Below are 24,705 nucleotides of genomic sequence, written 5' to 3'. Positions count from 1 at the left end.
GAAGTAAGATTTGAAAAATACCAAATTTGTCTTAAGCAAAATTTAATAAAAAAACACAAGCAAATTGTAAATTAAATTTTTTCGTTGTAGTTATGTTTAATTCCATAATTTTGCCGTAATGTCAAAAAAAGCAGTAAATTTGAAAGCATAATAATTTTCTCCCGCTTGATTCGTAATTGGAACCACTGTGCGACGCTCCGCAATCATTTGTCGCCGCTAATCCTCGCAGGCGACATCTCACGCTCGCTGATTGAACTGACGAAGGCCAGATTCCAGGCCATCATTTGGAATAGTCATGATTCAACGAAATACTTAACACCTAACGAGAATAATTCTTTCATCAAAAAACCTCACTCTCCATGACCTAGGCGAATCCAATGTCAATCGACAAGGAGTAGAAATTGATAGCAGAACGGGGGAGTTTGAAACTTTTCGAAGACCCGAGTTGCCTCATATCAGATACGCACTCCGATTTCCATCGTCAGTATTCGTGCGGCGATATTATCAGAACAGTTGAGTGTTTGCTGGCGCAGCCTTCCAAGATGTACCTCACGATTGTCATCTTGAGCATCGGTATACTCAGGTGAGGCTCAGATATAGTTCATACACTCTTCTGAATGCTTAAGTACCTTATAAATTAGAAAATTTCGAAGAAGATTAGGCGTCCATATCGCCGTCATAATGTCTTCGTTTCGTGTTTGCTCCATTTGAAAATGGATAGAAAGAGACTATGATATAATGGTAAACACTATTTTGAGGACATCTTGAACGACAGTAAATACAAACACTATCCTCTCATTCCTTTTGAAAGACTTGAATAAATACCGCACATTATTTCGCCAAGATAGGTTTAGTCATGTTAGCGAGCAGCAATGAATTTTCTCGAATTCAACAAGTGATGTCCAAGTCTTCGGATTTGGACCAACTTCAAGACGGAAAACGACTAGTGACCGCATCCCATTGTGAGAAAAGCGTGCTTTCCAACCTTTCTATTTGTATACGATAGGAGTGAAAACATTCTTAGTGGTGCGAGGTTCTTCTATAATACCAGTAAGTCGGAATAATTTTTATGTCACAGACCTAGTGTATGTCATTAGGAAGATCAGCTGATTCGTTGAGCGAGCTATGCTGTTTCATCCAAGCCATAATTTCATTCGTCTCGGTCAAAATTTAAAAAAGCTTTATCATAGATCGCACTGCATGTTATCATGACGCATTAGGAAATTCTATCGCTGCTGAGCATGTATAGACTCAATATGTTTCTACTTCCTACACTTAGATTCAAGTATTCGAAAATACCGTATGATATCAAAAATTATTGCAGCTATTTGCGAAAAATACTGAAATACACGCGAAAAGTGGAGCGGAAAAGTATATTTTTAATTAACTTCTTCAAATCCCCTCAATTATCATGATTCTATAATTAATGAGATGATATTTTATGGTCCATTGCCAAAGACGGTTTTTCATAAAACACATCTTCAAATGTAGATAGAAAATATTATTGCGTGAACTTTTAAATTGCGAGTGATTCAGTGCTGATAAACCACCGCGGCGCGCCGGCTAGTTATCGGCATTATCCAAAAATGTTTTCGTTCGTAAATTCGTAATTTCTATCATTTATTTTTGTGAGAAAAACATTTCATTATTCATTCCACAGAGAAGAACATAATTACGCAGTGTTATAATGGCTAATATTCACGTTTAAGACCTTTGGAAATGGTACTAGTCAAATTGCAAGAGTGTGATATTTTAGGTTGTTGTAGACAGGTAAGTCCAATGCATAGCTGCATAAAAATTCTCTTACTACCTTAACATGAAGCACATGATTATACGTCTCGACCAGCTTATAGACAAGCGTCGCCGGGTCGAATTATTCGGTGACTTTCATCCCTGAAATGTAACGAAAAATGAAAGCAGAAAAAATGTAATAATGAGATATCTAGCGCAATTACTACTAGCATATCCGGCAGACATAAAAAAACTGGAACTCTTTACCAGCAGAATGCTGACTAAAAAAGTCAGTAAGGGAAAAATAAGATGAAATATATTTATTGCGGACGGGTCTCTATCACTATTTTTGGCGAGGGATTCATGTATCACGCTCACGGTCGCTGGGCAACCATTTAATCAGGTCAATGTCCCGCGGTTGGCCTTGAATCGATTGTGGGTAGATTTTCATCGTCTGGGTCGACCTATTCTAGCCGCAACAAAAAATTTTTGAATGAAGTCTGCTTTTGCTCAGCACTATGTCAAGCTGACTTCATGATTGAAATCATTTGTTAGGCGCGGTGTAAATATCACCGAAGAAGACGGAGTTGCTCCAGATATTTCTAAAAATCAGGGAGTTTTACACCAGGCGTATTGTTTCGGGATAAACATTTACAGTGCTGATATTAGTACTGTTGATACGAGGAATAAGTGTATCATTTCAAAGAAGGAATTATGCTTTTGTTTTTTCATTTGTTTATTTATAGGTTAGTACTACTTTTTTAAAACTGGAAAACTACGATTTTTCAAAAATTTTAATATTACGCCCGCAACAAAAATCGAAGGTAAGGTTTCACGTGGAGTAATATTACGCACATTGAACGTAAAGTGTTAACTGGTACGAAAGTTAGGCAAAAATACTGTTTCCAACAACATAGACCTAGATTTTTAAGTTACTTGTCGCTTAGGCGCGTATAAAAATCTGATATGCTAAATATTAAAACCCCATCATGCAATTAAATTATATTCTAGTAGACATAAGGTTTCCCACCATCTAAAACCATTTATTATTTTTCCACGAGTCGTTAGGCATACGAGTGAGGTCCATGATAGTAATGATCGATTTCATAAATCGATGAATTGAGCAATTGTGAAGCGTGCAATGCCATAAATATGGTTCCAAATAATGCATATCATTAAGATCGTCTGTTTTATAGCTACTTACTTTCTAGCTTTGGTATTTAAAAATTCAGCCCTTTAAACTATCACCCCTCACAGCGCTTAGTGGTTGCAAGTATTTTCAATTCTCTCCAGGAATTATTATCTCCAGCCTAAAAGAACTAGAAAGATCTTTAATTACCCTGTCAAACAATAAATAAAAACGAATAGTTGTCTCATTTTTTATGACATTGATCGAAAAGCGGGAAATTTAGTTAAAGTCATCCAAAAAGGTAATTGTGCGAAACTTGGTAAAATTCGGCGGTAAGCAGGCTTGTGTTTATGCTCAAAGCTTCAATTAAATAGTCAATTACGTTAATACATCGGAATAAATGGTAGTTTCAATTTACCACAATTATTTAATACAGAATAAATATTTATGGAAAATTGCAACTAACTTTTATTTCAATATGTCGAACTTCCATTAAGTATATCACGCCTGAATTGGTTAAAACTAATATATTGGAATCAAAGAGATGTTCAAACTTTTAAAGGAAGCTGAAGAAGTGCCTGTAGGGTGCGGGATGTCCTAATTTACAAGTACTCGCAACTTAAACTAGTAAAAAAATTAAATAATAATAAGTTGGATTTAAATACCAAATCCTGAGAAGCTTCTACGGAGAATGCGAAATTTTCTTTCCCAGACATTTTCACGAGAGATTGTTGTATAAACTTAGGAACAACCGCTCCTTTTGACCGCGAAATTTTCGGCACATGATTTTCCTTGGTTGAGCTATTGCGAAATCATGCAAAAAAGGTGAAAAATGAGCGATCAATTCCTTTCAAGTTTGAATGATTGCCACGTTTTATTAAATGGTTGATCTCTATGAAAGTCTTCAAGCCTAAAATATCAATTTTAGGATTTATATAAGCAAACAATAGGCGACAAATGCAAGCATTGAATTTCACATCAACTTATTTTACGGATCATTCATCCTATGATTAATTTGAAACAAGATTAGCATATAATTCCTGGTTACAGTTTCTTCGTAGTCAATGTGTAATTATCAACGGCATCTCTCACCTATGAAGCCTTCAGCTTATCAATTGCTGTAAAGAATCAAGATTATGCGGCTAGTTTTTACGATTAGACATCGAGGTTAATTTTAAGCCATAGCCTCTATGAAGGGCTTCTTCTGGGAAAATTCGTGGAGAATTCGTAAATTATTTTCTACAGGTGAGAAGGATATTGTTTTAACGATCTCATTTGCCTACTCACAAACTTTATGGTGTATTAGACATTCTCCTTCCACGCAGAAGTCAAACAAACTTATTCCATTGACGATTACAACCTCACGAGGACTAACCTCGCAGTTCTCGCGTGACGTCTTATCAGGAGCGCCAATCAAACTTCCTCACTTATCTTGTGTTTTACGATCCACGTGAACTCTTAGGCCAGAGTATTGATTCACCGGTCCCAAAAATAATCCCGTTTTTTTCACTGGTACCGTATAGTATGCTAAATTTCATTCCAAGAATAATATAGTAAAAACTCGTACAGAGAGTAGGCTATTTTGATCCTTATGAATAGGTAATTTAAAAAAATATTTTATTCACAAAATTAATTTTACGATTTTTAGCCCTTATTGAGAACTAAGGAGGCGACCGACAGCTGATGTCATTTTCGCCTTGAGGGAAGGGTATGGAAGAAAGGGAGGAGAGAAACCCGGCGTCGGCATTAGCCTGCTCTTAACGAAAGGCGCCGAGGGGACCACGGCTTAACGTCCAATCCGACGGACGGAGTGTTGCGCTTGGAATGTCCTCCGCACAGCATTCAAGTAGGGATCGGGCAGTCTTTGAAAATTCTCTAACAACGCCGGGAATTGAACCCGTGCCCGCCTGGTGGGAAGCCAACACTCATGCCACCACACCAACCCGATCCCCTACTGAGACCTATACCAGCCAGTTGGCGGAAATTGCAATGTATACCTTCGTAGGGGCGTAAGTAGAACCTCTGGGTGGAATGAGATAGAGGGGGGAAGAGTGACTGCTCCAGTGATCGCTCTAATGATGGCGGAATAAATTACGCCATCATTATCCGCGATGGCTCAAGGGATGGTATTCCCATCCCTTTTTCCGTCGCTGAAACCATCGCTGGCACCGTTCTCCAGCCAATCAGAACGCATTGCAACGCTAAGCTTGGCTTGTGATTGAATGACAGTTGAAATAACGGAAAGTAATGGAATCAGTGATGGAAAAAGGGACGGTGGGAATGACGGTGTGATTGAGAAAAATGATGGGTCGAGCCATCAATATTTTGATCCCTGAAAACCTATCGCTGGAGCTATCATTCTGAAGGACGGGAAAAAATGATCGCGTGATTCAGGCTTTATATTCCCTCCAGAGGGTTTTAACATTAGCAACTCTAAACTCTTGGTTTGGCCCCAATGAAGTGCGTAACCTAAGTGAAGAGAAGTGATGGAGCCTGTCAGGGCAGTTCAGGAATATTCGTTAAACGCAGTAAAGTGATTTCGATCCTCCGCGCTTCCGTCTCTTTAAATCGAACGTTAACTCGAACTCTGCAATAACTTAAGCTGATGGCTCGATAGAAGGAGGGTCGAAGACCAATGCTAGGATAGGTTAATTCATTTTAAATGACCTTGACCCCATGACATTTTGTATTTAACTAATAGTAAAGGTTTCTTGGATGAAGGGTTTCTTCTATTACTTATATTAATTTCTTTTTAATTAAAGCGACCCGGGTTTTGATGAATAATCATTATCAACAGACGTAAATAATTATCTATTTATCTTATATATTGTAACTTTTGTTAGGTAACGCAAGAAGAAATGAATTTTGTCGTGGACGCCATTATAGGGAGTCAAAATTCATCTCGTCTTCCGCTACGTAACTTTGGTTGCAACAATAAGATGAATAAACAATAATGATGGTGATGATTATTCATCGAAACCGGGGTTGCTTTATTAAAAAAAATGAGAAGAGGTATACGTGTAGTTATTCATAAAAAAAAACCTTAAAAGAATACCACATAGTTAAAAATGAGTTAGTTAATTTTATACGAATAGTAATTTATTTAAAAGAGTATCAGCGACTGTCGCGGGAATGCCCTTTGACATTAATTATTGAACTAATTCAGATTACGATGCTTTATTTTTCTTTATTTTCTCGTTTTTTGGGAGAGAGGAAGGGTAGCTTCCTCACACTAGTAGCGTAGCCAGGATTTTGAAATGGGGGGAGCTTTACCGGATATTTCGGGACCCTTCCGGGGTGTATGGAAAACACCCAAGGGTAAAGGTTATCCGGGGTCGTCCCCCGAAAAATTTGGGATTTTTTTGTTGAAAACGAGATTCATAGGACTCAAAACAGTAATTTTGTACGATTATTTGTTAAAATTAAGTATATAAATTGAATGAAGTAAGAGCTTTAAAAGCTCAAAGGGAGGTTGTAACCCGTGCCCCCCTCCCCATGGCCACCCCACCGCCTCACACCCCTTTTATTCACCCCTGTTCCTTGGTTTTTACTTAAAAGTCATTCTGGGCACATTATTTCGCTTCATTATTCCCGGCTGATTCAATAGTTTGACTATTAAATATTTGCATAAAACCAAAGCTGTTTACCTTTGACCAGTTATTTAGTTAGGTTGCCGTCGCTTGAATCTGTTCGTTCCGACTTCTCTCAGAATTAGACGAGGCTGCTACATTTTCAAGGATTATTTTTGGATAGGAGAAAGGAAATCTTTGCTATTTCTCCAGATTACCACATCGTATTTTGAGTTTAAATAAGAGAATCGGGTAAAATATACCCACCGCATATGTTTTGCTCCGTAAACGTAAATATATCAATTGCAACAAAGTTAACTTCAAGGCATTAGGATGGAAAGAATGTAACTCACGGTAATTTTCATCAAAATATGTCATGATTCAAAAAAATATCATTTTTATTAATGGAAATAACTAAGAATATCTTCTTATTCTACTAAGCCCATCAATTTTATCCGGTTGGAGTTTATCCATAATAAGTTGATGATAATTATCGAGTAATTTTCAGCTTTTTATTTTACTTTCCTTCTTAATTTCTCAAAAGGTTCGTTCCCAAGTTTTTTTATGATTGACGTCATATCGTAACCAGTTACAAGAAAATATTAAGAAACAAAGGGGAGAATAAATGACGTTGATAGATGGCTTTGGCATTTACTATCATATTTCACATGATTGATTAGTTCTATAAAACCTGTCTCGCCATTACCGTAGACGTGAAGATTGGTTAATTGATTGATTTCTATGCTTGGGAAAAAAGTGGAATTTTAAATGTAAAATATCTTTAGAACCCCGGCCTCCTTTCGTCAAAATGGAGGAAATGTTTTTGTAATCTTTTCAGTGCCTCCATCCTTGTGCTCAGTCTATGCCTGGTGGATTGGGGAGGAAGGTAATAATGGATGATGGAAAAAGTCATGAAAATGCTGTTCACTTGGTAAAGCGGCGGATGAGCCATATTCTTGTTATTTTAATGAATGCTTCTCGAATACTTGGACGTGATGTTGAAGTTCAAAAAGGATCTCTGTCAGGTGATGTAGAAAAAATAAATTGAACGCGATCGTTGGTCGGCATCTGCCGAAAATTAAACGAAAGAAATCTAACTAAGCAATTAGCATGGATAAGTTCAAGTAAAGTAAATATATTTCCGATACAGAAAAAAGTAACAAGGAAAAACAAATGTTCCAAACATAACACTGGTGTTTGTTGAAAGCAGTTTGTGTTCTTAAAAAGCACTAACTAACATATTCGAGAAAAAGCATGAAGCATAGGAAGAGAGTAATAAATATTACAAATAGTTGTAGTAGTACATAACACGGGCGGTCATTTTACGAAAACTATCATTTTCGAGTGCTAGACGCATTTGTAGGTAGTAATTGGAGAAGAGAACATATACATTACTTTACAATCTGGCAAGTCTCCAAGTTTAGGTAGTATTTATTTAATCGCTCAACTTAGCGATATATCGCTTAATAATCGCTCAATGTCATCCTTTTTCCTTTGAAAAATATTACTGAAGAAAATGACTTCTTTTTTGCCACTGAAGGCATTTTACGTTTGCTAATTGCATACTGGAGCTACAATCATTTTCTGAAAGGAACCATACCAGCAGACAGTTAACTTAGTGTCTTAGTTTGGATAAGGGGGGGCACGCCCCCCCCCCCCAGACCCTTTACAAATATGCAAGATTTTTAATACGGTCCCATTATCATGGCGTTCGTTTTGTATTACGAGGTATCCTTGTGCCCCCCCAGAACAAAATCCTGGATACGGCCTTGCTTGTGCCCCCCCCCCCCCCCAGAAAGAAATCCTGGATCCGCCCCTGGGTGACAGTACCCGTCACCCCAGGCCCCCACAATTGAGTGAAATTCACACATAAAGAGTACAACGTATGGGCATACCCAGCGAGGGGCAGGAGGGGGCAGCTGCCCCCCCCCCCCCCCAGAAGCAAAAATCGCAAATGTCTTTCAAGAAAATATATTTTTTCAAGCAAATAATTTTATAAACTAATATAGAGCTGTCACAGTTTCCTTAAAATGTTGATTTCATTCACTTTTTCCATGCTTTAATCTTACCTACAACTTGAACAACCATGGCTTGCCCCCCCCCCTAGTTTTGATCCAGGGTACGCCTTTGGTACAAAGCGAAATTTATTTTCACTTGACCACCTCGCACATCGAGGATTTTCATTTTGAGTACCACTTGGCTCAGTGCTGTAGTTGGGAAAATTATTTAGGCGGTATTCACCAAAAATTGCCAACAGCTGAACATGTATTATACATCCGGCCGCGATTGATATGTAGAACTACAACTCTTATATTATTTCCAAGTTGTGCCACGAGATAACTCTGAACAAGTAAATAATCATTTACGATTTTTCTTTCTGAAATCCATTGGAAAATTTACGGTAGGGCTACGGTTTAAAAGGTGGTTTAACCGGTACGCTTATAACGAGTTTGGATTTTAGGGGGTACGCCGTACCGGCCCAAACTACGGCACTGACTAGGCTACCACACTTCCCATTATAGCCATCTGTCATTTGAGCTCCCAGTCATAATGTTATTCTATCTATTTTCCCTAGTTCGCAGGCTCAGGATGGCGGCGGGACGTGCTCCTCCAGTTGCTGGAATCAGCGCCCTGTGGGCAAACTGGTGATGGACGTGGACGTGGGCAATGACGATGCCTGGGCCATCATTATGGCCGCCTCCGAGTACGCGACGACGACGCTGGGCGCCGAACTGATAGCTCTGACCTGCGTAGACGGTAACACGGAGGTGGACAACGTGGTCATCAATGTGCTCAAGCTGCTCAAGACCATGGGACGACTTGACGTGAGTTCCCGACAACATATCAGTGGCGCAGCCAGCGGATGACACAGGGGTAGCGTGCCTCAATTAATTTTGGCACAAAAATATTAACCTATAAAACAAATTTGTTCTACTCCACCAATACGTTACAGTAAAACAGCAACCCGAAGGCTCATCAATTGTGTAATGAACGTGGTCTCCGAATAGAATGTCGATATTCTTCATCGCTGCCATTCGTATTTTCCGAGAGCTGATGAAGCTGCATGCGCGCCATGCCACGTTACATCTGCCCTTAGATTAACTCGGATAGTAAGCTTTGAACGGAGGAATATCGTCAATAAAAGTATAAACCGAGATAGCAGCCCAAAACCGAGTTAATGCATCTGGTGAAACGCGATTGTTGTAATATCTCGGTTTTTGGAGAATATTATCCGAGTTAATTCAGTTATCCTCGTTGGTGAAACTGGCCCTTAGTAGCCGCAGGAATTCAACGCAAGGGCATTTGCGCAAAGAACATTTGAGCCAAGGATGACTCAGCAACATCAGATTCAAAATTTCGGAGACTATAACGCTCAGATCTCTATCTCGGGTCTTTGTCTCCGACTTCATCTAAGGAAATAATGAAGTTAAATTTTTAGATTTTAGATGCGGCCAAATATTGGCAAAGGCGTACTGGAGCTACAATCATTTTCTGAAAGGAACCATACCAACAGACAGTTAACTTAGTGTAACCGAACTCTAGCCGAAACTTTTCAAACCGATAGCTGAAATTGTAACGAAAGGGTGATTCATCCTCTTAAATACGAGCAGTCGTATTGTTGAGCCCATATATATTCTAAACTAACTACTCTTACACTACAATATGAACCTACCGTAACCTAAAAAAACTAAAATCATAATATAGCTTCACGCTTGACCTAAGCAAATGCGTGAGAATACGACCATAACGTTGTAATGGCTGTAACTGCAAACATAGGGTATACTATTAGAGACATCCGCGCTTCTAATATTGCACGAATTCCCGTATATGCTTACACCGGAACACACATCGTGTGAAAAAGGCTAAACTTGCTCATTGGTTTTATGTGAGATAATTTTCTGCTACTTACGATGTTCCACTCACCGCTGCTTGCGTACGCGCAACTAAGCAAATGCGGGCAAGAATGACCTAACATCAACACTTTGACTATCACGCTCTGTAAGATGTAAGCAAAATGCATTCATCGATTCACTTCAATGTTTGATATAATGGCAATTAAAATAAATCTGATATTACTGACAATAAATTTTTAAGTCAAATGGATTTTCGTTGCAGTGTTTTCTACTTTTTCCGCCTAAGGAGGAAAGACCACAAATGCGCCATTCAAAAACACATTTTTGCATATTCTACTCGCACCAGTTATGCCATTACAGCAGTTTAAGCAGCCGCGTAACTAGGAATATGCTTTGGGGAGGGATGAGGGGGACTGGGGTAGCGACCCCGCCACCTTGGATAATTCGGGGGATCCGGGGAATATTTTTGAAAAATGGCATGCCTGGAAAACATTTTACACCACTAATAAATGGTCTTTAACTTTAAGCGGATGCAGTTATTATACGTCTAAACTAGGCTATTGTTTTAAATGTTTTTTATTTCTCTGAGGCTTTGGGGGGGGGGATCTATTCCCCTCAACCTTCCCCCCCCCCCCCCCCCTACAGTTACGCCACTGCATTACTGACGATATCCATCGAGGTGTACTCTACAGATTTAGGTCAAAATTGGTTGGATGGTAGTGTTTGGTAAAGCAATTATACAAAGAAAATCATCAAATATGGTGGTTTCCTATTATTTTTTATTGCCTAAATCGAAAGATTATTACTCCTGGATTACGCATTTCACGCATTTAGATTTTTAAATGAAAATATCTATTTTTCGCGATTAAATGAAAAGTTAAAATCTTCAAGCGCGCAAAAACGCGACGGCAAAGTATGAATGCCGGGGAAACTCCGTGTGACGTCGTTCTGGTTCCCGCTGCCGCGAGTGAGGTGACCTTGGGGCGAGGCTTTGAGCGCTGATATGACGCAGGATGCTGGCAGGTAGCAGAGTACCCTGCTAGCTGGTAGCGCTTGGCTTAAATAAGGATTATTAATACCTTATCAAACGAAGAAAACTTTCCGACCTTAGCCAGTTTTAATAGGTGATTATTAAGGCCGTTTTACACGGTACACGGAATTGCGCAGGTTAGAGCTGCATTAATTTCTAAAATGGTGTGGAATTGCGCGAATGCATGAACGAAATTAGAACAGGGGCTATTTTGCCGTCTCGCATCCACGCATTCTCGCATGTGCTCTAGCAATTCACCGCTTTACACGACGCAATTTTGATTGCGCCTTCACACGTACGTCAGACTGCGCAATTCCGTGTACCGTGTATAACGGCCTTTAAGACATGTTTCCCTGAGCTCTGTTCCTCACGCATGCATTGGTAATCTCAGACGATGTATAACCACAGCCACCTAGAGAGAAGGCCCGTTCACAGGCGTGTGACGTCACTCATTGAAGTGCTAACGCCAGAGCATGGCAGAACAGAAGTAGCTGTGGTGCTGTCTGCGACGGTGGTTTAGCCGCCGAAGTGAAAAGATAATTGATACCTAATTTACTCAGTCAATAAGAAAATAGTCAGCAGGTTCCGAGAAAATACTGACACGCATCAACAAAAATATTTTTCAATCTGAAGTTATTCGTTAATATTGCGTCTTATGGCACGTAACATATAACTTCGCCGTTCTTAAGAAAAAACTATTTATAACTGATCCATAAATTGTCGTTGTGAACTGGAAGTACTACATAACAATATTAAAATCTGAAATAACCATCTAGAAAAGGCTCTTTGCATCCAAAGAGCATTTATTATTCAACATAAAAGCGTCTCGAAATTCGATAGCATAAAGTGGTGATGGCAAGTGTTTGATTAAACCTGGTTGCATTCCATATACTTCCCTTGGATAAATAATTTCTTTCTGGCAGATTAAAAGGTGTTCACACAAAGTCCCAAATGGATCTATTATTTAAGAGTGAATTCTTCTTTATTTTGACATTGAATTAGATATGCCCATGGGCTATGAAAATCTTACCCTAGAGCCTGACGAAATAAGATTTTCAATGATAGTTACTTGTGAAATTTGGTATCGTTGACACATCTGCCATAATTACTCTCGAATGCATCAAAATGCAAGCCAAAATTTACGTATAGTCCAGCCTCGGCTAATAAAACGTACCTGTCCCAGGAGCTTAAGTATTTGAAATATTATTTGGGGTGAGCAAAAGTTTCAATCCCACTTCAGTAGATGTATCAATCTAATAAAAAATTTGGAAGTCCTGCCATATCACCAGCATTAACATTTGTATGAAGAACACGACATCCCTTAAATCACACCTCATATCTTACTTAACATGCATGAAGCAATCACCACAAGGAATTTTGGCGGCAGGAAAGAAAAAAACACAGAAGTAAAATACAAATATTTTGTATTTCCATTCGTCAATCAAAATAACACCTGCAATTTTCTCTTCTTACGATGAACTAATTTGGTGAAACAAATACTGGTATTTTCTTTTGAACAAAAATCATTTAAAAGAGCACTGGCAGAAGCCACAATAACTATCATCAATAGTTTTTCAGATGAATGTCCATCGTCACATGATCCACTTATAAAAAACAAATCCACCATAGTCCTTTATGTCACTTCAACCACTATGACATTCTGTCTTCTAGATGATAGTTTCAAATGAAGTAATGGCACCCTCCTCCAATGACACTTCTAATTCAACTCGAGTTATCTTCCCCATCTTCTCCCGCAAGGCCACAGGTTCTTTTCTGATGTCACTCGCTGAGAAGTGAAGCTCACACCACTAAAATTAATAAATAAGAAAAAGCCATGAAAATTACTAAGTAGTTATTTCATTTCCAATTTTAGGCATTTCTGCATGAGACTAGGCCAGTGACAGGCAATGACTAGGCCAGTAAATATAGGAGATCATTATGTACCGTAAAGATTTTTTAAAATTTAAAACTAGACCATAAGATGATTTCAGATGATGAAAGCCGGGTACGGATAAATTACGGTTCTTTGCACCAATTGTAAGAGAAAAACGCATATTTTCATTCACGGTTGTTCATACACACCAATAACATAGTATAGCATAGTGTAGAAACTTACGTTTCTGACGAGACTCTTGCATTTCTCATGATTAGATGCTGTACATGCAATTTATCAAGTAAATATCGTTGGTCTTACGGAATTATATATAAGCTGAAATTAACTTGAACCCAAGAACCCTAGAAATTTATGTGCTTTCCCCCCTAATATAAGGTACTACGCCAAAAATAAAAAGACTGGTAGTTTCATCGAAAATACCTAAGCACATAAATTATCGCGTAGATAATTCAAATTGCTTTTCAACTATAAGTAACAAAAGTATAGTTAAATGAGCACTGTTTTGCTGAGTTTTTAGACGCGTGACACAGCAGAGGGCAAAATAATAAAGAATATTCGATGTTATAAACTTGGCAGCTATATTATAATTCCCAAGAAACTCCTTCAACCTCACGTTTACTGAACGAAATAATAAAAAAAATCAGCTAAAATACAAGAACTTCCAATTGAAATGCCGCTTCTGTATTTAAATCACCACTTTTAGTACTGTCAACATCCCCAAGCCACATCTAGCTAGAAATTACATCCAAATAATTACAGCTAGAAAGAGTACATACCTTACTGTTTTTTGTCAAGGTGAAATTGTCTCTTCTTATCCCCCATATACACTTCTTCTTCAGCTCAGGATCTTTTGGAAAGTTAAAAACTTGAACTTCGGGTCCACTCCTTGAGTTTTCTTCGCATGCCGGCACTACACACGTGAAAGGAATTTTTTAACAAAAGCGCCTCACAAATACACGTTTATGAAGTCCAGCGAATGAAATTCAAGAATAAAGGAAACTTCACTATCCTCAGAAACTTAAATTTTCACCAACTAACACCACAAAAGTCCCTAAAACGTGGTAAAACGTAACGTAAATACACTCGTAAACAAAGTGGTCTCCAACGGCAGCCGGAACAACACAGCACTTCTCGTGGTGACGTCAGAGCCTCAGCCGTCGCTTGTGACGGGGCCTTTTCTCTAGGTGGCTATGGTATAACTCCTATCTACTCGTATAGAAACTAGGTCCCTGTGACGTCACGTGGAGTGGCATCGCATGAACGAACAACGAATCGCAATCAATACCTTTCGTTTTCTTTGATGAAGGAAACTACCCTATTTGCTAAGCAAAATAACACAATCATTTTTTCCGTCCCTCAGAATGATAGCTCAAGCGATAGGTTTCCAGGGACCAAGTGATCGCTCGACCCATCATTTTCTGAATCACACGGTCATTACCACAGTTCCATTGTCAATCGCTTTTTTATCACTTTCCACATCTATAAATGCCATTCAATTAAAAGCAGAGAGAGGCGTTACCATCGCTGTCAGCGGCTGAGCGTTCTGAAGGACGGTGCCAGCGATGGCTTAGAATGGTATTTCAATCCCTGGAGCCATGGGCGCAGCTAGGAATTAAGGCTGGGGGGGGGGGGGGGTTTAGGTTAAACTAATGCCGATGTGTGTGGGGGTATGGAATACCCACCAGGATAAGCGGTAGGTGCGAGATTAATAAATTGCGGAATTTTAATATGAATGGTGCAAAATGGTGAGTTTTAAGGCTTTCTGAAGGATATTTTATTAATCCTTACACTATTCTATTAGTAATATCAATCCAATTAAGTAAAATGGATTAAACTTAAAATTTCCCAGAGCTCTGGGGGGGGGGGGGGTTATCCCCCCCCCCCCACCTCGCTGCGCCACTGCCTGGAGCCATCGCAGAAAATGATCGTAAGATACGGTAATCTTTTCCGCTATCGTTGGAGCGATCGCTGGAACTATCCCTTGAAAGAGAAGGAAAATAATTGAGCGCGTGGTTCAGGCTTAAGCTAATAACCCCTCGCCCAGGTAAATCTAAGAAATTGCGCATCTGACTATCTTCAGAACGACCTCCACAGTTGCGCTCCATTCAAATACATTGGAAAACGCTCAACCTTAAACTTTTTATCAGCTAATGCACTTCAGATGAGGTTGCGACTTTGATCCCGGCCGATAGTTTTTTTCTCCACAAAAACGCAGTGTTCTTTCAATCGAATTTTGCCTATTTTTCCATTTACAACACGTGGGAGACGGCCGGAATTGGAGGTTCGGTACGGGCCGCAGCCCGGCTTCAACTGCTCCCGTGCGCGAACCTTACTAAGTTTTCCATTATTTTCAGTTCAGAGAATACCATCGATCATAATGATTGTTTTACATCTTGTATTTTCACAGATACCGGTTTACCGTGGAGCAAATAGACCGCTGTTGCACTATCCGGAGAACGACTGCTACTACGGAAAGGATGGATTCGGAGATGTTGACTATGTTGACCCGCCTAAGGTGGACGACTACCTCAAGAAAGAACACGCAGTCAATGCACTCATAAGAATGGTGACCGAAAACCCAGGTGAAGTACATTCTAATGGATAAAAACACAAGGGATTGATATAGTGGTAATTTTTGAACCCTCCCATTCGAAAGGGATTGGGGTTCAATTATAGAGGATTCTTAATTGTATTCTCTCTCGATAATCTAGCGAGACCTTCAATCTTATCTTGCTAACACGAAGGGAATAATCGAGAACTGTCATTTAGTAGGAATGGTAGCGAAGTAATATAAGGGCAAAGAAAAAGATAAGGTGGATCGCTCAATCCCTACATATTAAGTTTACATTTTTCCCAATGTTTTAGCTGATTTTAAAGTCATTTTGATGCAAATCATGCCATTTGACTTAAATTTCAGCAATTACTTTGTACTCTCAGATAAGTTTCGAGATAAGAACAGTATAAAAATACGGTTATTTAATTTCGGCAATGTGCAGAAAATATAGCAAAGAAAGCCTATTTTCGTAGGCTTCAATCAACGATGGACTATTGGAGGATCAAAATTTGAAATTTTTATGAAAACGATATATTCTTAGTTTATTTCGCCATGACGGGAATAATGAAATTCGTAATATTCCGCTCGAATTTTATTTGACCTACTGGTTTCAGTGCAAACTAAAGGAATTGGAGCCTTTGGAGTTTTAACTGAGAGAATGAAGCAGCAGACATCGGAACAGTTTGGGTATATTACATTGCATGGGATATTACAAAGGTTATATTGATCCCGTCATCTCTGTTATGATAGCTATAAAAATAAGTTCCAGCATTCCGAGTATAATAACTACTCCAATAACGGTAGCACCAGTCATGAAGGGGTTGCGCTGTAGAGACACGTATAATAAGGAGGTTATTGCGAACAGTCAATATTTGCAGTGGAACTAGTCTTTTCGATAACCTCACGTCTTTTCTTTGCACAGGTGAGATAACTTTGGTGGCCTTGGGACCGCTCACCAACGTAGCCATGGCCACCAGAATGGATCCAACATTCCTAGACAAACTCAGGAGGCTAGTGGTGCTAGGCGGAAGTGTGAGAGGTGAGTATACACCGGTGAATATCAGTATTCAGGAATTCCCAAGTATACGTGCATGAGCTGAATAGGGTAGTTTCCTTCATCAAAGAAAACGAAAGGCATTGATTGCGATTCGTTACCTACCATTAGTGTATTCATAATAAATAAATAATTTCGTTTTAGAAATACCGGTTTAGACGAATGGCGAGGGTCAATTTTATCCTCATTTGAAAAAGGCCAGATTGGCGCCCATGCGATGCCACTCCACGTGACGTCACAAGGACCTAGTTTCTACACGAGTAGATAGGAGTTTTACATCGTCTGAGATTACCAATGCATGCATGAGGCACAGAGCTCAGGGAAACATGTCTTCATAATCACCTATTAAAACTGGCTAAGGTCGGAAAGTTTTCTTCGTTGGATAAGCTATTAATAATCCTTATTTAACCCAAGCGCTACCAGCTAGCATCCTGCGTCGCATCAGCGCTCAGAGCCTCACCCCAAGGTCACCTCACTTGCGGCAGGGGGAACCAGAAATACGTCACACGGACTTTTTCCCATCATTCCTACTTAGCCGTCGCGTTTTCGCGCGCTTGAAAATTTTCACTTTTCGTTTAATCGCGAAAAATAGATATCGTCATTTAAAAATCTAAAAGCGTGAAATACGTACTCCAGGAGTAATAATCTTTCGATTTAGGCAATAAAAAAATAATGGGAAACCACCCTATTAATGAAAATTTGCGAAGAATAATTCAAATGCTAATCAAAGTCAGAGAAATGTATTTCCGAGATCTGTTAGCAGCGGCGCCGACTCCATGGCGCCTTAGGGGGCCCGAGCCCCCTCAAAAATTCGTTATGGGTGTGAGGAAAAAATGTGTCAGGCTTTTCGATTTTCCCCGGAGTGCCTAGATATCGAGATTCGAGTTATCAGGATTGGATCTTGGATTCTAATGTTGATCATATGACTCTTCTAAAATGCTTAAAAAACTTAAAACTCACTACTTAAAAAAATTCCAGGGGTAATATCCCCGGTTTGGGCCCCCCCCCCAATATTTTTTGTGAGTCGGCATCCCTGTCGGTTAGTCCATAGACATTGGCATCATCAAGGAAGAGAGTAGGAGTTAACCCGAGGAGGCAAAGCTAATTGTAAGAGCCAGTTTCGGAGATATGCATCTTTTCCAGTTTCAAAAAGCATTTAGCTTACCCTGACTAGAGATTTGTATACTTAAGCCGAATTTTAGCTAGTGTTATTCAAACGAAATTACAAGCAATAATGATTATCAAAACGAAATACAGGATAGCTATAAATTAACTTCTGGAAAAGTAAGAGTTATCGTCCTGGGATACTTAAAAGACACGTAAACTAGTACGCGTTCGGTGTGGGGAATATCATTCAATTGACAACATTTTCATGCAAGGACATACCCAGGATCAAAACTAGAGGGGGGGGGGGCAGCCATGGTCTTTCAAGTGGTAATATTTTAGCATAGAAAAGGTGAATGGAACCAACATTTTAAGAAAATTATTACAGCGCTTTCTCACTTTTTTAAATCATTTGCTTGAAAAAAATATTTTAGTAGCACGTCTTTTGCTAATATAATTTTTCGCGGAATTAAAGAAAAATTGTTGAAAACTTTCGTTTCAACCTCCAGTCCTGATTTTCCTTAAAGACTTTGGCGATGTTTGCTTCTAGCGGGGGCAGCCGCCCCTCCTCACCCCGCTGGGTACGCCCATGTTTCCATGTTCGATAATTATTGGATTTATGTAAAATGTCCGACTCTAAAAACTCACCGGACACAACCTCGCGAAGATAAAATGAATTTATTTTATTTAAGTAATTTTTCGCATACAGCCGTGACTCCAATTTACAGTGAAAAGTTATAACAATAACATGAATTAGGCACAATACAATAACGATATAAAAACTAACAAAGGATTAACCAGTAGAGGAAGGAAAACATTCGATTCGCAGACTGATGGGACAAAGCTTATGAGGTGAATTTCTTGCATGACAGGTAAAAAGGATCAATGGAAGCAGGAAGCGAATTCAGAAGGGAGGAGAGGGATATAAAGGTGACCGCTTGGTCAGGGAGATTCTGAGAATAGGCAGATGGAGTTGGGAGAACGAGTCGGTCTTCTAAAATTCAACAGAGAGCAGGGCAGGGCAGTCAGAAGTCGAGTTTAAGATAATGTATAGAAATTTTAAGTCCGTTTTAAGCCTGAAGTTTGCATATTAGATCAGGAAAGAGAAGACAATACAGCATCAGGGAGATTTGAGGTTAGTCGGGGCTGACATGGACCAAATTGGAGAGCTATATAAAACTATGGGAAGGGAAATACTTGAGAAATAGGAGTGGAGTGCAATGGTCTCATTAATTACGGTGAAGCGGTAAATAAGGTAAAATTCAATTCGGGGTATTATGACGTGGTATTATGTCGGCGTATTATGAAGGTTACTCGGAATTTCCACCGGGTCAGGATCTCCATCGCGGCCAACGTTTCGATGAACGGTTCATATTAATCAGCGAACATAACCGGCGGGAAGAAATAGGAATGCTCTAACGAAATTACGCCTAGCATTTATTTAAGTCCTTTATTGTTTGGGGGGGAAACGAATTTCCATACCTATCCGCTCGGCAAAGTACCTGTCTTGATTTTTTTGTTGATGGTTTGGGGCGTTACTGAGTGGAACTTACTCATGATGAATAAAAAATTTAAACTTTGTTTTTCCACAGAATATCAGCCACAACAGTGATTTTTCTTTAGAAATTTTGCATCGTGAAGCTAAAGGCCCTAGGCTGGACGCTCTTGAACAAGTGGAAATTTCAAAATCTGTGAAATCAAATTGTGATATTGTTAATGGCCTCCTCTATGTTTCCCGCTCTCCTCTCCTCAACCTCTCCCTCCCCCATTAACCCCATACCTCACACGTTATGGGTTCCCCTTCCCCCCCTCCCTATCCTTCAACCGTCACCCTCACCTCCGCTGACGCTACTTGGGAAAATTTGCATTCTGCTAATGTCCTTTTGTATTCTTCCCGCTCTCCCCTACCTCTCCCTCTTTTGCCCACCTTTCACTATACAGTTAGTCAGCTTGCATGCATCAGCTCTACCTACCTCCCCATCCTCCCACTCCCCCTTGGTTTTACGACCAGGGGAAGACCCATCCCCTCCCCTCCCCTTCCACCCTCCTAACCCCCCCCCCCCAAGTCTACAGTCACCCCCCACTCGCTCTGGCTATATGTAAGGTATTTAAGGATGTTGAACCACTGTACTTGTCGCTTGAGAATGACGCGGAGCGTCGAAACCATGGTCGTGTAATTATAAATATATTCTGTGGAAAATAAAATATATATTTATATTCTGTGGAAAAACAAAGTTTAAATTTTTTATTCATCGTACCTGTCTTAATCGCTTTCTGTTGGAAATATAGTTGGGTTCTAATATGTTCTCCGTGTCGCTCTAAAAGATGTCTTTAATACTTATTGGAAAGTTTCATAACATTCCGATACCAACTTAATACTATAGGGGCACGTGCCCCCCAGGCGCTTAAAATATATACAAGATTTTTGACACGGTTATCATTACGTTCGTTTTATTTTGTTAATTAAGAAGCCTCAATCATTTAATTTAGTATTATTAACTTTCATATCAAAATATAGAGAATATTTTCCTCTCTGATTGTTGTATTTTGTTTTTAATCTCAAAGATGAGAAGACCTGCCAGACCCCCCCCCCCCCAGAAAAAATCCTGGATCCGCCCCTGCAAATATTTATTCGATGGGAGCAGCGTCCTGGCGAATTTCTCGCAACGAGCGACGCGACGCGTGCCAGCGTTCGCGCCGATAGATTTTACGGCGCAAATCGGTCATGCGAACGATTAAAAATCAAGTTCCAAAAATTAAGGAGTACAAAACTAAGATTAATAATCGAGTGCGCGTACAAGCAAGATTCACGGTCTCATTTTCAGCATACTTTTAGTCTTCCATACCAGCGTCGCCAGTGGCGCAGCGAGGGGGGGGGGGGGTTTGGGGGATAAACCCCCCCCCCCAGAGCTCAGAGAAATTTTTACGTTTAATCCATTTTACTTAGTTGGATTGATATTACTAATAGAATAGGTTAAGGGTCAATAAAATATCCCTAGGAAAGCCTTAAAACTCACCATTTTGAACCATTTATCTTAAAATTCCGCAATTTATTAATTTCGCAACTGGCGCTTATCCTGGTGGGTATTCCATACCCCCACACACCCCGGTATTAGTTGCACCTAAACCCCCCCCATCCCTCAGCCTTAATGCCTAACTGCGCCCCTGAGCGTCGTAGCGGCGCCCTCTTCTAGGATTGTATGGTATTTGGAGGAGGCGACTGACAGCTTACGTCATTGGCGTCATTAGTGAAGGCAGGGAAAGAGGCGTGGAGAAAAACTTAAGCTTGGAATTAGCCTTCTCTAGACCATGGGCGGATTCAGCACAAGTTGTACCCAGGATCATAACTATGGGGCGGGGGGGCAAGCCATGTACTAGAGTGGGGGGAAAGCCAAGTTGTGAAATTTTAGCATAGAAAATGTGAATAAAACCAACATTTTAAGAAAATTATAACAGCACTTTATAATTTTATGGGATTATTTCCTTGAAAAAATAGTTTTATTTTAGTTAAATATCTTATACTAATACATATCATTTATCGTAGGAGTAAAGAAAATTTGTTGAATAATTTCGTTTCAATTCAGTACTGATTTTGCTTAAAGTCTTTTGCGATTTTTGCTTCTGGGGGGGGGCAGCTGCTCCTCCCCTGCCCCTTGCTGGGTATGCCCCTGATCACCATCAAATTTGGGGTGGGGATTGTCATGACCTAGGCATGGTGGCATGGAATACCCTCCAGGAGATAGGGGCGTTCTCCCATGTTAATTTTTTTAAATACCCAATTTTTACACATTTTCTCTATGATAAATACAACTCAAACTTCTCATCTTTGGGACTACTCTCAGAGTTGGAGAACATTATAAATTCCATTTCCAAAACTAACTCCATCATTTATTCAAATTCTTTCTCCAAAGGTATTGGAAACGTTCTTCCTGGAGTCGAATTCAACTTGTACTATGATCCTCATGCATCAAGCATTGTGTTCAATACGACCAACAAGCCTATTTGTCTCTTTCCCTGGGAAGCTGCCTTGGACTCAAAGTTGACACGAGTGAGTAATTTAGTTTAGTTAAAATATCTTCCGCAAGTTCCCTATCTAATATGTAAACATGTATCATATAAATGCAAGTAAATGTTTGACATTGTAATGGATCAAAAGACAGGAACATTTAATGAACCTTAGAAAATTTATGATATAGCTTCCAACAATATTTTCTTCATGAACTATTATGGCATGATTAGTGTTAATTACCTCAATGGCGCAGTGGGGGATAACCCCTTCCCCCCCAGACCTCAGAGAAATGTTTAAGTTTAATCCATTTAAGTGTAAGGATTAATAAAATATCCCTCAGAAAGCTGTAAAACTCGCCATTCTGATCAATTTATCTTGAAATTCCGCAATTTACTAATCTTGCACATACCGCTTATCCTGGTGGGTATTCCATACCCCCACACACCTCGGTATTAGTTGCATGTAAACCCACCCCAGCCTAAATTCCTAGCTGCGCCCCTGAATTACCTTGTCACTAGTGTTGTTTCTTGAAAGTTGTCATGGGGGGCATCAGGGCAGTCCATTGGGTAGGGTATGCCCCAAAAGGAACGGAGAGTTCAGAAATATATGGACTTTGCTTAGGTGTATATAGTCAGAATAAGATATAAACCAAACCATGATAATTGTGATTTTATCAAGCATAAGATAAGACCCAAAAGGGTGGTTGCAGTATCCTTAAAGCCCCCCTTTTCCACTGCCACTGCTTGCCACACTACCTGATTACCACATTAACTCAATTCAGGCCTTATTTAACAATGGGCCTTGAGTTTTTTTCAACTCACTTGACTCAACCTTATAAATGGAGCCCTCCATGTACAGTCTGTACAGACTGTACAGACTGTACTTCATGTACAGACTGTATAGTCTGTACATGAAGTACAGACTATTCATGTACAAGTACAGTCATGTACAGACTGTACTTCCCAAAAATTAAGGATAAAATGGTAATATTCCTTCCTCCGTCCCCCCCTCAGACTATGGCCTTGCTAGACTATGGCCAGTGAGGGGATAAACAGCAGGAGATCCAACTGTAGGGGGTAGAGTTAAGACTGAATCTCCAAAATTGTGTTGTCTACTGTTGATACCTAGAATCAATTCTGGGTAAACTCATAGAGGGAGTAGTCTGGTAAGTCAATAGTCTGTGGGTTGCTCCTGTTGTTGTAACCAAAATTGTTAGGAAGCATTTTGCTAGATTGAGGGTGGAGGGGCTCCATCGATGATGTGGTAATGAAGTTAAGAATTGTTTACAAATGAATTCGAAAAACTTGAGGCCCAGAGTCAACTGCAGCTGGTAATCCAGAACTGCAGCAAATGATGCTGTGCAGTCATGCCTACTATTTCATGAAGATAAAAATGTTATTGGAAATTATGCCATAATTTTCCAAAGATTTTTTTTTTTTCTCCCCAAAAAACTTTTCTGGCCACAGCCTCATGCAAAAATGAATTGAAATATAAAAACTGTTAATATAGAAAATTAAACCGCTTAAGTGCTTATTTTCTATTGCAGGACTGGAGGAAAAACGTATTGGGAAAAATAGATGATCCTAGAGTTGCACTACTGAACAGAACTGAGCACATGGAGAGTTACACAAAAGATTTTTGGTTGATATCTGATGGTTTTGCGACGGCTTCAGTTCTTCAACCCGACATCATAATACCTTCAGCGACAGATTCTGAATGTGGAATCGGAAAATATTACGTTACTGTTGAAACTGAGGGGGTCAATACGAAAGGGGTTGTAGTGGTTGACTACACAAACGTTTCAATGAAAATTGCAAATGCAGAAATTGTCGATCGAATAGACAGAGAGAAATTTAAAGAATTAATAGTAAAAAGCGTAAGCAACTAAAAATATGAAAATATAAATGATTACAATTAATTCATTTGGACGAAGGGGGATAGTGATTTTCACTCATCTCAGCTTAGTCTAGGAACCTCTGGTAAAACCGGGAAAGAATTTATGAAGGTATTATTTCATGTGGTTGTGTATTAAACATGCATTTAATTGAATATTCCAACGAGTTCGTGATGCTCGACTTTTGTCTCAAATCTTAGATTCCTAGAATAATCTTAAATTAATACTTTAAGGTACTTGTTGGAATATTTTTGAAATGGCGCCAAACGTTCATTTTTAAAATGCAGCGTGTGGGGAATAGCTGGAATATTTCTTAATTGCATCTCAACATATACTAAAAGTTTTACTAAAAATAGGAATCTACTTTCAAATGTTTTGATGAAGTGTATACTTCAATTTGATAGTTCCATTTGTCTACTCCTAAAACGCCAACGGGATCACGCATCATGTGCATCGATGCGCATCAGGCCGTTCCGAATCAAGCATTGATGCGCATTGATGCGGCCCTGCATCGAGCATATTTCGAGGTTTCGGAAGCATCAACTCGCATCGGCTCGCATCAGAAATTCTTGATGCAGTTGATGCGAAGGCGAAAATGGGCGCAACCTTTAAAAATGTGACTGGTGTTTTGTGTTTGCATAGGGTGTTTACACGACTGTATTTTGCTTCTACTATCGTAGGAAAGAGTTTAAGGAGTTATTGATATTAGTTTTTGAAATAATTAGTCCATATAAAATTGAAAATGGGAAAATGTATATTCGTTGCGTTGAAGTGTGCGTGTATGTAACTTGTTTACAGCCGTTATTAATTTCATTGGTGGTAAAAATGCAAAATACGATCTATAATTTCACACATTGATATGCTGCTGTGGTAGTTTTAACCG

The 24,705-nt window shown here is 39.5% G+C and overlaps 1 protein-coding gene across 2 annotated transcripts; it reads left to right on the top strand.

The window, feature by feature from the left end:
- The first annotated feature begins 266 nt into the window (after positions 1-266).
- Positions 267-24,244, top strand: LOC124169369 (uncharacterized protein C1683.06c-like). 2 transcript variants are annotated; one of them, XM_046547958.1, is made up of 7 exons: positions 267-583; positions 7,268-7,315; positions 9,005-9,254; positions 15,615-15,789; positions 16,684-16,800; positions 21,831-21,967; positions 23,475-24,244. In XM_046547958.1, the coding sequence occupies exons 1-7, from the start codon at positions 543-545 to the stop codon at positions 23,814-23,816; spliced, it is 1,110 nt and encodes a 369-aa protein (XP_046403914.1). In that variant the 5' UTR covers positions 267-542; the 3' UTR covers positions 23,817-24,244. The 2 variants fall into 2 exon arrangements, with proteins under 2 accessions (XP_046403914.1, XP_046403915.1); XM_046547959.1 differs by lacking the exon at positions 7,268-7,315 and having other exon boundaries at positions 268-583.
- Positions 24,245-24,705: the final 461 nt, after the last annotated feature.

This window comes from Ischnura elegans, chromosome 12 (assembly GCF_921293095.1).
Source record: "Ischnura elegans chromosome 12, ioIscEleg1.1, whole genome shotgun sequence".
In the NCBI taxonomy this organism is placed as follows: Eukaryota; Metazoa; Arthropoda; class Insecta; order Odonata; family Coenagrionidae; genus Ischnura; species Ischnura elegans.
This window is presented reverse-complemented; position numbering and strand designations above follow the sequence as displayed.

Excerpts from the sequence above, each read along its gene's own strand:
- LOC124169369 (XM_046547958.1), top strand. The coding sequence starts at position 543 with ATGTACCTCACGATTGTCATCTTGAGCATCGGTATACTCAG. Across the intron at positions 584-7,267 it reads TTGAGCATCGGTATACTCAG|TGCCTCCATCCTTGTGCTCA; the intron begins GTGAGGCTCAGA and ends TAATCTTTTCAG. Across the intron at positions 7,316-9,004 it reads CTGGTGGATTGGGGAGGAAG|TTCGCAGGCTCAGGATGGCG; the intron begins GTAATAATGGAT and ends TATTTTCCCTAG.